Raw genomic sequence first — 16,663 nt, forward strand, 5'->3', positions numbered from 1 at the left:
CAACACCACCATCACCTACTGCATGACTGTTCATAGGAACAAGACCACACACTGACCGTTTATGAGAAAATGCAGGAAATTAGAGACAAAAAAATACACATGCACAAGAACAAAGTAAAAGATGGAAAAATTCACCTTCAAAGAATTATTTTCGAGCTGATAAAAGACACTCACTTGCCGGACTAGTTATAATTTGGGTAGGTGTACTTGGTCTTGTTGTTGGTGAAGCTGGAAGGTGAGGACACATGTAGCTGCTGTCAGCATCCAGCCCACTGGAGGTGAACTGGACAAAGCCTGGCTTATCAGATGTGATGAAGGAGTTGATCAAGGAGTTGAACTGGACATTCGGCAGAGACTCCCGGTAGATTGGGCCGAGCACAGCCAAAACCAAAACTAACAATTCCAGACTGGACCCAGATGGAGCCTTGCCTGTTCACCATTGGACCTCCTGAGTCAACCTGAGGAAAACTTGAGTGTTATTATGTCTCACTCTGCTGTGATGAGAGCGAACCGGAACTCGAGATCGATCTCATCTGGCTCAACCTGCCTTCGTTTTGCTTCCTCTCCCGGACATCTGGTAGTGTGTGGAAGTGTCCTGGAAGGAGCTGCTGAAAACAAAGACACCAGTGGCGGGACTGGTTTCCTTCCTGAGAGTGCAGGGCCACACAGAGTCAGGTTGTTCCAGTTTGCTCCCTCTGAAAGAGGCCCTTGAGACCCTACTGATTCCCCACTCGATGGGCTGGGCAGCGAGCAGAAAACCGCAGCCTCCGCTCATGCAGGACAGAGACACACTGGACTATTTTGAGAAAATATTCTGTCTGGGTGTGTGGCGAGGTGCATTGCCGCAACATCACAGCGTGAAAGAGGGCATGAGCACCATCAACACCCGCTGCTTCAACCAGACTTCAACGTTGGCATGTTATGTTGAACACACATCTCCCTTTCAGTGCACTGAACAGCTGTTTGTGTGCTTATGGAGAGGGAGTGGCTTGTAAAGCCCTATCCAAGAAGCGCCTAGCTAGTTGGCTTTGAGAGTGCATCTCCCAAGCTTACAAGCAGATGAGTAAGGACCCTCGTGCTGTGGTCTGAGCACATTCCACACCTGCCATGGCAGCGTCAATGGCCTTGTTCAGTGTTCAGTGTCGAGGACATATGCACGGCCGCGTCCTGGTCTATGCTTTGTCTGTTCATAAGGTTCTATCTCTTAGACAATCCGGGCTCCTTTTCAAGGTCCGTGCTCACGGGTGCAACTCGGGACTTGTGAAAAGGGTGGTGTGAGTGTCAGCTGTGGTGCACCTGACCCCCTCTGGGCAATTATATGCCTGCATTCTCCTGTGATCCAAGATGACTCGGGAAATGGGGTAGACGGAGTGTTTGGTGTATGACCTATGACCCCTGTGAGGTTAGGCCATGTTTTCACCCAGCTCAGGTCCATATTAACTGAACTGGGTTGGGCCCCCTACTGCTCCGCTTAAGCAGCTAGATTATAAAGTAGTAGGAGGGGCTCAGTGAGGCACTCTGATGACATTCATCAGGCTCAGCCTACTGTACTCATAGAGTCCAATAGAGGGTGGAGCCTGTGTGAGATAGAATGAAGGTTACGATGTTGTAACCCTAGTTCAATAAGCACAGGCGGAGCCCTCAACCTATGGACTGCTTATATAGTGTGCAAGACACACATAATCGGCAGGCGCGTCCTGATTGGCCGGCTACATACAAGCAAATTTCAGCGGTTGATTGTGTGCGAGTGATAGGAAGAGAGTATTACCCATAGAGTCCACTAGAGGGCTCTGCCTGTGCGTATAGAACTGGGGTTACAATATCATAACCTTCGTTTCCTGCTCTTGGAGTCGTGAAGGTTAGAGGTGATTCAGCATTCATTTTCCAATTAAATACAACTGTCTTTAAATTAAAGTAATCACAAAAACGAAATTGAACTTTGATTGATAAATTATGATATGGTATGTGAAAGAAAGATACATAATGACAAAGATTAAATGTCAAAGCCCTCTATAAATGTTCAAATAAATCTCAATGCACCAAGAAAATTAATAAAATAATTTTTTTGGATGCTGATATGTTCATTTATTAAAGGAAAACATAAAAAGTTATAGTAAAAGTAGTGAAGTTTCCATGTTAACCAGTAGCTTACTTTATTATGTTACATAAAAGATCTCCAAATGTGTGATAACTATTAATAAGTCAAAATAGATATTATACAAATAACAAAACCCATATTTAAATCACTGCCACAAAAACAATGAATTATGTGGAGGCTCACACATTTTATTGTAGGTAAATCAATACTGTATATGACATTTAAAAACATATAGGATTAAATAATAGGCTGCTCTTATATATTAAACTACTTTGACAACATCTGCAGCTCAACAAAGAGGTTGGTCCGATCTAAGTGTGACTTTCTTGCAGATAAAAGGCTCGCTGGAGTGAACACGGAGATCTATTTCCTCAAAGCCATTTTGTGACTCGGCAAAGGTTGCTTTATATGCTTTATATATCTGCTTCTTACAGAGAAAGGCTCGGAAAATTTGCACTATATATGGTCAGAACATTTGGGGTGAGAAGTAGCAGGAAAAGAGGTGAATTTTCTGAAGACAGGCTGTAGTCTAAATGAGACAGTGTGCAGAGTTGTGATGAGAAGAAGAAGAAGAAGAAAAAAAACTTTTTTCCAGGTGAAGTTGTGATGAAACTAATTTAATCAAAAAGAATGAGATTTTAATATGGCAGACTGTTTGTTTCCTTAGATAGGTGAAAAACATGTGGCACCATAATATAAAACTTTAGAGTCATTGTACATACAGTAAGTACCTCCAAAAAACATCTATAATGTTTTAAATGTCAAAACTATGAATAAACAGACAACAATACACACAAAGTTATCTATCAGATATTGAATCCAATTATGTTCTACCAACTCATGGTGTCTGCCTCTATATGGCACACTAAAAAGATTTCTGTCGCGCAGATGGATCAGAGTGCAGAGGAAGTCCAGCAGAAAAGGAGAAATGCATCTTTTTATTTTTAGATTTTTTTCTTCACGAGAAGGCTTGTCTAAACAGTGCCTTTGGGGGTGTTTGTCTGCCTGAACAAACTAATCAAACTAGGTTGTTTGTAATATGAAATTTAACCTCCTCACATTGGTGTCCAACATCGTCTTGTTTTTTCTCAGTGACAAATGTGTTGCCATACCTGCCAACAAGGGCTGTGGTAATGTTTTATTTTTCTATGTAACATTTTAATCATTATTTATCAGACTTACATCAGAATGAGCATCAGTACCCAAAACATCATTCTGGGTTTAATCTAGTTGCCCTGAAACTAACTTGAAAATAATTTGCCTCTACGTCTTAGAAGTGTTAGACATACACTTCGAAAGTCTTTGAAAAATATGTTACACTTTCTATATATATATATATATATATATATATATATATATATATATATATATATATATATATATATATAGTAAGATACAGAAAGTGTTTGTCAATACTGTAACCCCTCCTACATAAAAGTTCCTCTAACTGATTGCCTTTGCTTTGAACGGTCATCTTATTGTTTCTGCATTTTGCTTTCGACGTCTCCCTCCATCACAGCTTCAGTAGTAGAAACAGTTTCCATAGTTTAATTTGTACAACTCAGAGAATAAGTCATACTTTTAGTATTTTTCATGGGAGTAACACAATGGACTGGATGATATCTACCACATTATTCTTGTCAGGTAAGACAAAATTTGTACATCCTGATTTTGTTTTTCATTGTCCCTTTATGAGTTTTTGTGCCAGCAGTGAAAATAGGATCCTGCCATTTCATTTAATATCTTATTTTATATACATCTTCAGCATTTATGTTTCTATAACATACTGCAATCATAATAACTTTTATAATCATAAATTATCATTTGTTTTATTTTAAAAAACACAAAGGATAATAGATCAATAATTGTAATCACTATCTATCACTGTAATCACTATTTCTCCATAATATCTAGAAAAAAAAATTTAAATGATCATTTTTACATCTATGGTTCATCCTTTGTGAGTCAAACTTCCTGCCTCAGTATGTGACCAACTCAGTCTTAAAAATAGCTTCACCGATACTGCGCAATCATCTAAGAGCAGCAGAAAAAGCAGAACCTGAGGATAAAATTGATGATGATAAAATAATTATTATTGTTTTATGCATTTACTGGGTTTTTTGTTTTATTTTGAAAGACTGTGACATTAAAAGTACATGATGCAATTTTGGAACATTTTGTAATATAATGGCTAACAAAATCTATTCATATCAATCTGCAAGTGTCTGCCTGAGGTTCAACAGATCCATTAAGGGAAGTTAACCATTTTAAAGCTGTTGGCCATGAGTACATATTTTGTCAGGTGGTCAAAGAGTTTATATAACTTGGACCATTCTTAGAAAACCTCATGTTTTTAGAAAACCTCAAAAGGTCAAAAGTAAGATCTTATTTTTGCAGCATTTAAACAAAAGACAGGATATCCCCTGTGATGGCAAATATAGATACTGTGTAAAGTAGTGTACTGTATTTTTACATTCAAGTCTTAGTATTTGTCATGTAGAGTAATTTGTTCACATCCACTATGTTTAGAATTTAAAAAACAATCTGACTTTGGCACCCGCCAGTGGTTGTATAAAAAAGACAACACTTCATACACTACACCTCATATACTGTATAGACTGAAAGTAACACAGACTGCAGATTTTCACCAGGACTGTCTCCTTTTCCTGCACATAAAAACATGAGAATAACTTGAAAGATACTATAACCTTACACATGGTGGCTTTAAATCAGATAAATTGTGTGGTTCTTCCTTCTTTGTTCCTCAGTGTTACAAGCTGCACTTTGTTTCAATATTGATCCTGTGGCTTGGAAGTCCCTGAGTAACTCTGCTGCAGGTTTTGGATACCAGGTGGTACAAAGACAATCAGAGTAAGTGTGGTTGATCATGGGTCTACAGTAACTGTATCTGCTGTGTGAAATATATATTTAGATTGAATGCTGGCATACACAGGTCTGGCCTTAGTCTTCTGTCAGAAAAACTGCGGCAATCCAGGAGTTCAGTCAACGATCTTTAATCATGTCCCACATGAGTAAAAGCAGATGTGTACACTGAGTCCTGTATCCAGTATGGATAAACAGCAAATCATCAAGTTTTGAAGTTGTGGTTATCTGAAGGAACATAAGCAACAACAAATATATAATTGGGTTCAAACTGTTCTGGACAATCAAGGAAATACCTACCGTAATAGCTTACTCTGCTGCAAACAGTCAGCTTCACCGTTGTATAAGCAGTACTCCAAATGACCACAAGGGGTCTCTCTCGACCGCTACTAGGGATATACAGCACACCGTTGTATATCGACGCTGAGAGCAGCATGAAGGGAATGCACAACAAGCGACGTTTACATTGAACATTTACTTTACTGGCTAGTCACACCACCTATTTGTGACAATCTACTTGAAATTACATTCAGAACAGAGAATATAAGTTCTTAACTAGAGATCTTAAAACACTAAAACTACTTAAACAGTCTATTAATGAACCGTATATATTTGTAAGCTATTTTTTAACCAGTCTGATATTAATATAATTATCAACAATGTGTAGTGATGCATAAGTTAACACTTACAGTTTAATTAAGGCACAATAGAGAAATCACTGATGACTGTTTGGCACACATTCATTCAATCTTTCTCAGGAACGACGGCTGAATTTGTGAGTTGAACATGTCAAGTGACGTTACAGTCCTTTGGATCCGTTTGATAATCGTGCCTAGATTGCCCGATGGTGAGGAAGAGCAGGGAAATTTGCACATGCTGCCTCAAATTTGCTATGATAGGGTTTTTTTCCCAGCCCGCATCTCTGTCATATGCCAGTTTCACAGTTATGAGGTCATAAGCATGCAACATTGCTTAATATTAAAAATGTGGGATTTATTTAGCAACACTGTACTCCCTGGACGGGTGCTCTCACTTGATTGTTGGGTTTTATTTCCTCAGTTTGCTGGTCAGTGCCCCCCTTGCACAATATTCATCAAGTCAAAGAGGCCAAATATTTAAGTGCTCCACCGAATCCTGCACGAAAGTATCAGTACCAGGTGAGCAACTACTCATTTCAAAATGCTTTATTGATTCTTTAGCTTTTGTCATCTGATAGATATTGTTTCAGGGGATTTGTAAGACAGATACTGGGGCATCTTTCTTTATCCTTACTGGCTTACTTGCCAACTGATTGAATATAATAACGTTATTCTACTTGTTCCCATAACATTTCCTTTTGTTTTTTTAAAAATTTTAGGACTCAATAATTGACAAAATGACTTGTTAAGATAGAGATTGTATTCCATTTTGTGGTAAATTGGTTATATAAGCACAAAATATGCATAGTTGTGAGACACTGCTGTACAGTCATGACTGGGTAATGTTGTAATAGTTATCAGATCAGATAGGGAAATATTTTACTAGTGGTGGCTGTGGTTTGGTCACTGAGCATGTAGTTGTGTTGTATCTTGATGATTTTAACATAACTGATGGCTGATGTTTTTATGCAGTGCCAGAATTTGCAGTCAACATGTCCCTTGGTTTGACAATGACAAGTGATCCCACCACACAAAACACTCTGGTAAGTTTGTGAAGTGCAAAGATTTACATGTCATTGATGATAAAAATGCAGAGGTTTGTATCTTTACCAGTAAATCCATTTTTTTTTCAGCTTGAACATGTATTGTTTTAAAAACAGCAAAATAATCATCTATTAATCAGGACTTGGCCTTGTCTCTTTTCAGGCATGTGGTCCAACCATCCCAAAGGACTGCAAAAGTATCACGCTGTATAGTGGTGTATGCTTGCAGTTATCCAGTCATAATCGTGTTGGACACTCTATGCCTTCTTCTTCTGAAGGTACACAGGTTGAGTTTTTTTTACAATCTCAAAGGTAGTGATAAAAAAGGTCTAGTAATATTTGAGCACCACTTCACACACTTATCACTTCATACACACAACCCAACATGCATATTGGTAGAAATCTGAGCAGTGGATTATTTGTATTATACTGCTTCACATTGCCAAGAGGCTTTTCTGGAGTGATCAGCACAACAGTATGCCTGAGCACTGGAACAAGCAGACAGACAATATAGCAATGTGTAATGTTCACAACAGGATGACATAAATGTTTTAAATCACTGTGCTTAAGAGGAAACTGTATATAATTATCCAGATGTATTTCTCCTTTTTGACAGAGTGTCGAACCCAAGCAGAAATTGCATTTCTGTTGGATGGCTCAGGCAGCGTAGATGCAGAGGATTTTTATAGAATGAAGACTTTTGTGAAAAATCTGGTCGGATCATTCCAGGGACAGGATACAAAGGTAGGATTGTACTCAAAATATACCTCAGCCCTCCATGTAACTTGTTTGATTATTTGACTGTTGAATACATATCTCAATTTATATCCATACATATTTCCATTTTTTCTTCTTTTTTCCAGTTTGCCATTGCCCAGTTCTCCACAAATCCCACCATCCATTACTACTTTAATACTTTTGATACTAATAACTGGAAATCTCAAATTGATGGAATAAGACAGATAAGTGGATCCACTTACACAGCTGAAGCCATCGAACACGTTGTGTAAGTGCCTTCATGATGCTAATGTGTGACACCATCCTCAGAAGTTAACGATGTGTTTTTCTTTGATTTTAGAGTTTTCCTATCGTGTTATGATATGTTGTTCATATTGATTTTCAACAGTCATGCCCAGTTTGATACAAATCAGCAGCAGTACATCTAAACTGGCTTTCAAAACTTTTTCAAAACATTTCTATAAATAAATACTCCAAAATCTACTGTTACCAATTTAATTATAACACAACATATAATGGTGTAATTTAAAATCAGCTCAACACATACAGAAAAATAATTTTTTAGAAGTACAGTACTTACAGTACTTTAAGTACATCTCACACCACTCACTATTATATTTATTGGTTAATCTGGGAAATATTAAATTGGGGTTTGGACACCTGAGGGATTGTTTTGCCTGCACACTGTTGAGAGGCAACAAGACAGCCATTAAATGGCACAGCTAGTGGTATTAAGCCATGAGAGTTTTGGTTTTATTTGCCTAGGATCTGATATTTCTGCCTCAATGGAGAGTGTATGGGATTTTGTTTTCTGTGCTCATAGCACTAAAAAGTTAAAAATTCACCAGCAACATGTTTTCAGAAACAATGTCCATGTTACTCAGAAATCTCAGAGAGACATCTCAAAGCTTGTACGAATAAAACCAAAACTATTTGCATGACTTGATGCTACTGAGGTAAGTGACAAGTGATTTCTTAACCTATAAAGACATTTAATTTTCTTTCATTAAAAATGTACCACAAGAACATGTATTAAAAGTAGATTTTTCTTTTGACAGCAACTATGTCTTCTCGGCAAGCAGAGGCTCCAGGTTAGATGTGAAGAAGATTTTAATAGTCATTACAGATGGAGAATCTCATGACCGGGCGTATTTGCAAAATGCAGTAAATTCAGCTGAAAAGAAAAAGATTGTTCGATTTGCTATTGGGGTAAGTTGCATTTATACTGTATTGTGTTAACATGTTAAAAAGTTAAAGCACATCTGACTAACACATCACATACAGCTCAGGTGACAGCAGCTACCTATACTCTGTTTTCTGTGGGTTTTAAAAATGAAATGTCACAAAATGTTATTTGTCCACATTAAAGGCAAAATCTTTCTTTTTTTGATCATATAAATTCAAATTGTACTCTCAACCATAATTTAGGAGTTTCAGGTATAGCTATAAAATTGCCTTTTGTGTTTCTGAAAAATGATAATAATCCAAAATAGTTATATACTTTCTACACTCCAAAATTTACAGGCATTGACAAACAAACCTTTAGCAGTACTGAAAACAATCAATTTGAGAGTCAGTAATATAAATGGAGCCAATATTTTACTTTTGTGCATACAAATCGATTTTGTTGCACAGTACAACACCTCAAACATGTTTTCTCAACATCCCTAGGTGGGGGGTGCATTCACAAATTACAGAGCAAAACAGGAACTGGCCACCATTGCATCTAAACCCTCAGCAAATCATGTGTTTCAAGTATCAAACTTTGACGCTCTTGAACAAATACGGCAGAATTTGCAGGACAAAATCTTCTCTATTGAAGGTACATATGTAACCTTATCATGACAGCTTCACATCATTTTTGTGTTTCATTGTGATATTGTTATAGTTCCAAAGTAAACAATTATTATGTCATTTATTACGAAGTGCCATTTTAAACTTAACTGCCAGTCATTAGAAGTGACATGGGCAATATTAGAAAATATAGACTTACTGTTTTAACAAAAAAATACATAAATATCTTGGCAAATACTTTATAATTACAACTCAGAGCTATAATCAAATTTCAAATCTGTATACTAACTCATTTATGTTGCTGTTACAGGATCTCAAACTGGTGGAGAGTCATTGAAAATGGAAATGGCTCAAATGGGATTCAGTGCAGCTTATGTACCTGGGGTAATTAAAAACACCAGACCCTCACTGGACAGTATAGTTTTAGAAACACACACGCACACACACACACACACAAACACACACACACACACACACACACACACACACGTCTGTGTGTTACTCCTTGTGGCTGAAAAGCATATAGCTATATAAGGTCCAGATGATGAATGTATGATGCATTTAGCCTTTTCCTTTCCTTGGCTAATGTTTTGTGCCAAACACATTTTCTATACATTTCTGTCTAAATTGCAGGGGATTCAGATGGGTATTGTTGGTGCCAACCAGTGGAAGGGAGGTTACCAGAAATATACAAGCACAGGCCAGAAGAGGATCTCCTATGAGCCTTCAAATATGGAACCTGACAGTTATCTGGGTATGAATATTACAGTACAAACAATGGTGTATTTACACTGTTGTATTGTAATCCTTCCTCCCATCTTTTGAAAACACAAGATTTTGGGAAAGGGACAGGAAAAAACAAATGAGGACTAAGGAGTGAAAACTATGATTAAAAGTTGTGCAGAAGCCAGTAAGATATCAACAAATCCTGGAGGCACAGCTTGTATAGAAATTGTGATGGTTTTTAAAATGTCTTCAGGGAAGACCAAAGTGAAGGCTCCTCATGGTATCCAGATTTAAATGCACACAAGAAAAGCAAAGAATATTCTGAACTAGAAGCATTCTGCAAGGAAAAGTGTGTAGGTGGTGACCCAAAGCAAGTTTTTTAATGTTAGATCAAACAAAGAATAAATAATGCTTATTTGTAATTAATAGCTTACTGAAAATTAGTAATTTTAAAGATTGTTCCCACAAAGATAATGATGATGTTATGTAATTAACACTTAAAAAATCAGTAAAAGATACAGTTTGTCCTCAGTTGGTCTAGCCTTTGTATACTAATGAGCTTGACTCTTAAATTCTAGGTTACTCCATGGCAGTCGCCAAAACATGGTTTGGCACACTGACAATTGTTGGTGCTCCAAGATATCAACACAGAGGAGTTGTGATGTCAGTTTTTGAAGACAGCATTGACCAAAAAATTGATCCCCTTGCTTGGCAGGTGTGTGCTCACAATTAAGACAATGTAAAGAATTAATATTTTTAATCTTAAATTAAAGGTTGTTGTTTTCTCACTTTACTAATTGTTTTTTGTTGCTCACACAGTTTCAGATTGGTGAATATTTTGGTGCAGTGGTTTGTGCCATGGATGTGGATCGTGACACGTACACTGACCTAGTCCTCATATCTGCCCCTATGTACATGGACATTGATAGAGAAGGACGAGTTTATGTTTGCAGCTTATCAAATGTGGTAAATGACAGTTCTATCCAAAATCTATTGGATTTCTTCAATGAGAATTCAAACATTGACTCTCATCCTTTTTCCTATTTCCACCAGAGAGTTGAGTGTCGCTTCGATAATCCATTAGTACTGAGAGGGGATGCATCTGACCAAGGAAGGTTTGGGTCTTCTCTCGCTGTATTGCCTGACCTTAACAGTGATGGTCTCAATGATTTGGCAGTTGGAGCACCTTTGGAGAATGGTGGTCGAGGTAGCATCTACATCTTCCACGGCGAAACAGGAGGAGGAAGGATTAGTCCTACTTACTCACAGGTGAGCGAGAACAAAGAAGCAACAAGAGGATTCGAATGATATGTATGGCCTTTTGTTTGCCACTGTATTTAATATATAATCTAGACAAAATGTATTTTTGATTGATTCAAGTATTTTCATTTATGTAGAGAATCGCTTCCTCTGAAGTCCAGCCAGGACTGAAGTTCTTTGGCATGTCGATCAGTCAGTCGTCTTTTGACCTTAGTAACGACAATCTGCCTGATTTAGCAGTGGGTTCAAAGGGAACAGTTGTCTTACTCAGGTAAGATGCTCCTGTCACACATTATTACTCCCAAATGTAATTCTACCATTTGTGTTCATTTGTGTCAACATAATCATACAACCATAAGGTTTATAACCATGAGGTTTCCACCTTTCGCAGTAACACGATTTTAAGTCTCTTGTTACTAATTTAGGACAGAACTGTTCACCAATAGCGGATTGTATCAGGCAGCTAAAATAAGATTTACCAGTTGTCATTTTGGTATACTGCTTTACAATTTTCATATGTATTTTCCTACTCTGTCCATATCCAGATCAAAGCCTATAGTAATGGTAGAAGCTGCGGTGACATTCAACCCAAACAAAATCCAAACTCAAAACTCAGACTGCTCAAAACCACTGGACAACACAGCTAGAATCTGCTTTACCATGACCGGACGCTCTACAGTAGATAAAGGTCACTGATTCTCTTCACTGTTTCTAAACCACAGACCCACTGTCCGTCCATACTTGTATGTATGTACATGAGTAACCTTTAAATGAAACTCTAATCTGTTCCAGCTATAGCAACGATTAATTATACTTTAACGCTGGATGCCACACGTAAGGTCCCAAACAACCGAGCTTACATCACGGAGAAACAGCGAGAGCAGAGTGGATCAATAACTCTTGGCTTAGAGAAACGATGCTTCGATGTGAGCTTCCACATTGAGGTGAGTTGTTTAAAACCTAATAACATCAGGAAAACCCACTACAACCCACACAGCTTCAATGTGAAAAACATATTTTTTCATACAACCAACCCTCACTACCTTGATATTCATAATAGTACCTTCCTCTCACAGGCCTGTCCAGAAGATGCTCTGAATCCACTTGACAACGAGCTCCGATTCACCTTTGACGGTTTGGCTTCTGACAAAAATCTCAAGCCATGTCTGGCCCAACAGGCTCAGACAACAACCTTTCATCCTGTAAGTAATCTTTAAAGACACCCTCATTTATTGGTCAGTTTTATTTCACACTGAGGGTGTTTTCAAACCTGTATTTGTTTGCTCTGGTCCGAATCAGTGGATGAGTTGGTCAACTTGGTACATTTTCCCGTTGGTTTGATTTCCAACCAAAAATCACTACAAGCCATGAGAGAACGTTCACTCCTCTCATTGCTTACATGTGTCTGGGGTGGGAGCAAGAACATAAACACAAAAGAAACTCCTGAAGAATGTCTGGCTACGTCATTATGTTCCCACCAAAAACAAACCACTCCAGAGTTTGTTTGGGACTGGACCGAGACCATATCCTCAAATGGTCTCGGTGCAGTTGTTTTGGTCTGCACCTGAGTACGATTACTGTGTTCAGATCTGCCCAGAAGAATCACACTAATGGGGAAAATGATCCAGTTCAATTCATACTTTTCACATGTGGTCTTCACTGACTGTCAGAATTTCAACTGAACTGAAGATTGAACAATAAAGGTCAAGGGTTGCGAAGTTAAGAAAAACAACTTGACTTTCTGATTCATGTTTGTCACATGTTGACAATACTTTTTGTGATTAATTACATGGTTGCCAGGTCATGACAGATATCACCACATAATTGACCATTAGGTACTATGTGAAGAGCTCTCCAGTACTATGAAATGCTCAGGCGTCATCATGCTTTCTGAATAATGTTCAATTGTAATTCTATTCATTTGTCATGTCTGTCTTGGCCATTTGCTCTTACACTTTCTGAACAAAATGGTTTACTAAATACTGTCTTCAACAGTTACCTTTTGAGATCAACTGCGGCAATGACAACAACTGTATAGATAACCTGAAAGTGGATTTCAACTTCACCAGGTGAGACTGAGTTTCAAATGTGAAGCCTGACTTAGGTGTTGGGATCTACTGTATTATCTGTGGATTTACTATTGGTGGGCAGGTGACATGTTTAACTTTTCTCTTTGCACTCCCAAATTGGTCAGCATGCTCTTTTAATTTTTTACTCTGTAAGCATAGCTTTTGGCATGTTACTCTTTTTGTATATGCTGGACTAATGTTACATGCACCCGGACTCTCTTTGTTACAATTTCATCTTTGTGCAATGTTTTTTTTTTCCTACCTTCACTTTTCCATTTTCTCCTATTCTATCAGTTCCTCAGAGGTTAAAGTAGGCATTGATGAACTGCTGGAGGTCACTGTGTCAGTGGAAAACAGGGAGGAAAACTCCTACAACAGCCATGTCATTCTCACGTACCCACCTGGGCTCTCCTACAGGAAGTTTACAGGCCTGCAGGTGAGGATCAAGTCTGTTTCAATTCAACTCTAGTCAGCTGCTCTCTGAGGTTACGCAGTGATTGTGGATTATGTGTGCTTTTGTTTAATTAATTTATTTTTTAATAAAGGGAAGAATTGAGTGCAACTCCTTGGACAGTGGAGCCGGCTTATCTCAGGGAAAGACAGACTGCACTATTGACAAGCCTATTTTCAAGAGTAACGCTAAGGTTTGTAGTGTGTACAGAAGCATCTCATCTCACTGCAGCTGAACCGAGAGAGGAGACAATCTGATCTCTGTCATTCGTTTTGTTTTAGGCGCTCTTCATTGTGTCCTATGGGATCGAAAGCAACAGTCAACTTGACAGGAAGTTATTCATCACTGCAAATGCCACCAGGTACTGTTGTGTTCATCTTCCAGCCTATAAGCACATCACTGTACATGTGTGTATGTGACAATTATTATTATTACTCATGTGTACAATTAATTTCACCTCTCTTAGTGGGAACGAGCACTCCAAGTCAAGTGAACTTTACAAAATGAAAGGGATTGATGTGAAGTACAGCATTTTTATGACAATTGAAAGGTTTGTGTTCCATGTGATTTAATAAGTTTAAAAAGATTTTAAAATAATTTAAAGTGACATTGTGAAGCTTAATGAAATGAAATATGATAATGAAACATTCAATGTTTCTGTTCAGTTCCCTCAGCTACAGCAATTTCACTTACGGCAAGAGTAATTTGCAGAAACCAGTCCAACAATCAATTAAGGTAAAAAATCTTATCCTATCATAATATCACTTTTTTTTAAAAAGGTTGATTAACTTTATTCACACTTGACTTTAATGCTCAGTAGGTCTTTTTCTTTTCTCCGCTCTTAGGTTGTGAATGACATCAGAGCACTGAATTTCACTGTGGTGATCAGGGTGCCAGTAAAGCTTGGTAATAAAGACATCTGGGTGGATTCGAGCAGTTTGCAGGTAACATGTGGGAACTCATTGTTACTGAGACCCCACATGTCTCAAATGTAGCTGTTTTTTATGAAACTAAAGCCTTGTGGATGAATTTGTTCTCCGTTAAACTGACATGAATCAGCTCTATTTCAGATTCCAGACTGCCAAAGAGATAAAGATGAAAAACCCACTGTCACAAATTTTGTTGCTCAGATACAGAAAAATAAGTCAGTGGTAAGTATCAGAGGCTCTACCATCTGTACATGGTGGAATTTAATCTAATCATATATAGATTTAGAAATGTATGGTATTTTAGTGCATTACACAACATGAGTTTTCCCTGTTTCCAGCAATAAATTTAGGCCTCCTTTTAATCACCCACAGGACTGCTCTGTAGCCAGTTGCAGAGTGTTCAAGTGCAATCGATTCACGGGACCTCTGGAGATTAAAAAGTACACAATCTCTGCCAACCTTAGTTCTGAATGGATAAAGCAGGTAACTAATGTGTGTGTATTAAAAATAATAATGTTCTAATGAAAATGAACAATCCTAAAGATTAAATTAAATGTCCAATTCCCCTGTTTTTCTTACACAGATTGGACTTGATTCTGCCAAATTCCTCTTGACCAGCATGGCCAGTCTGGAGTATGACAGAAACCAGTACATCTTCTTTTCAGTGCAGTCAAATAACAATCCTCCCATTCACAAGGTAATTACACATCGGATTTGTTTATTTGTGTTTGAAAAGAGCTTGAATGGAGATCTGATCCAAAATCTGTCACTGCACATCTCAGATTGTGGCAGAGGTAGAAGTGTATCCTGAACCAGACTTCACCAAAGAGATTGTTGGAGGATCTCTGGGAGGGTTGGCTCTGCTGGCTTTACTCACTGCTGGCCTGTACAAGGTGAGATACTTTACATGCACTGTTTCAGTTTATTACACAGCGTTATGGAAGTCTGGTATTGGGCACCCTTTATCACAAAATACACCCAGTGACAAAACTTGAATGCGGCATCTTTACATTTTCATTATTCTCTCATTTGGTTTGGTTCTTTTTATGTTTTTATTGTGCATCTCTAATGCAGGATTGCAGTGTTTTTATCTAACTTCCTTTGTTTTGTACTCTCAGGCTGGATTTTTCAAGAGTAAATACAAGGAGATGATTAATGAGGAACAAACAGCTGATCCGGGGGTTGAGGGAGGCGAACCCACACCGGAGTGACAAACATGAAGTCAGTTGATGTCCCACAGACAAGCTGATACAAGCCAGAAAACACCAAAACTGTTCCAACATCTACACTGGCTTTGTTATCTTGGATTATTTCATCTTTACCATAAGTTGTTGTACCATAAGTTTGTCCTAAATAGAAAATATATAAATATGTTGCCATTTTCATGAATAGATATTTGAATGGAAAATATATTTGTGCAACCACTTTCATTTGATTAACCTGAAAAAGAGCTTGTGATGCATACATAGAGTGGCAAGAGTTTTAGAGCTTCAAAACTGATTTTGTAATCCACATTTTGAACTGAATTGCTTACTTGGTCTACGATGAAATATTTGTGCTGATATCCCTGCAAACCATGTGTGTTAATCTGTAATTTTTTTTAAGTGAAAAATAATTCAATACAGTATGATCCTCTGGAGTCTGGTTTTCATCACGTGATACACTGTAAATCTGCTGAAATACAAGGTGGAACACTTAAGAGCGAGCATCTTACTTGCTTAGAGTAAGATAACATGTATTTGATATGACTTTTATTGACCTATGTGAGCTGCTTTTAAAATGTGCAATGTTGTGTTCTGAAAGTATGTAAAAAGACATATTTGATGCTTCATCAGTGTTTATTTCATTTGTGATTAAAATGAGATTTTTGAAAATTGACCTTATACAAAGCTCATCATGACATTTTTATGTAGGAAGGGGGGGGGTTAAAGGCGTGGAATAAAAGTCTAACGACACATATTATGATATACACACACATACTAACATATTAATTGTTCTTACATGAAATCTAAAACTATATTTGTAAGTCTATGG

The 16,663-nt window shown here is 37.7% G+C and overlaps 1 protein-coding gene across 1 annotated transcript; it reads left to right on the top strand.

Moving 5' to 3' along the window:
* The first annotated feature begins 3,539 nt into the window (after positions 1–3,539).
* Positions 3,540–16,461, top strand: LOC121886941 (integrin alpha-M-like). Its single transcript, XM_042397369.1, has 30 exons — positions 3,540–3,742; positions 4,867–4,969; positions 6,041–6,138; positions 6,592–6,662; positions 6,826–6,940; positions 7,279–7,406; positions 7,526–7,668; positions 8,459–8,609; positions 9,072–9,222; positions 9,505–9,578; positions 9,828–9,948; positions 10,499–10,635; positions 10,740–10,886; positions 10,974–11,189; positions 11,318–11,451; positions 11,726–11,868; positions 11,973–12,124; positions 12,257–12,382; positions 13,176–13,249; positions 13,544–13,685; positions 13,795–13,893; positions 13,982–14,061; positions 14,167–14,250; positions 14,366–14,435; positions 14,546–14,644; positions 14,771–14,851; positions 15,002–15,112; positions 15,213–15,326; positions 15,412–15,522; positions 15,748–16,461. The coding sequence occupies exons 1-30, from the start codon at positions 3,706–3,708 to the stop codon at positions 15,838–15,840; spliced, it is 3,405 nt and encodes a 1,134-aa protein (XP_042253303.1). The 5' UTR covers positions 3,540–3,705; the 3' UTR covers positions 15,841–16,461.
* The last annotated feature ends 202 nt before the right edge of the window (positions 16,462–16,663 follow it).

Source organism: Thunnus maccoyii, chromosome 20 (genome assembly GCF_910596095.1).
Source record: "Thunnus maccoyii chromosome 20, fThuMac1.1, whole genome shotgun sequence".
Classification (NCBI taxonomy): Eukaryota; Metazoa; Chordata; class Actinopteri; order Scombriformes; family Scombridae; genus Thunnus; species Thunnus maccoyii.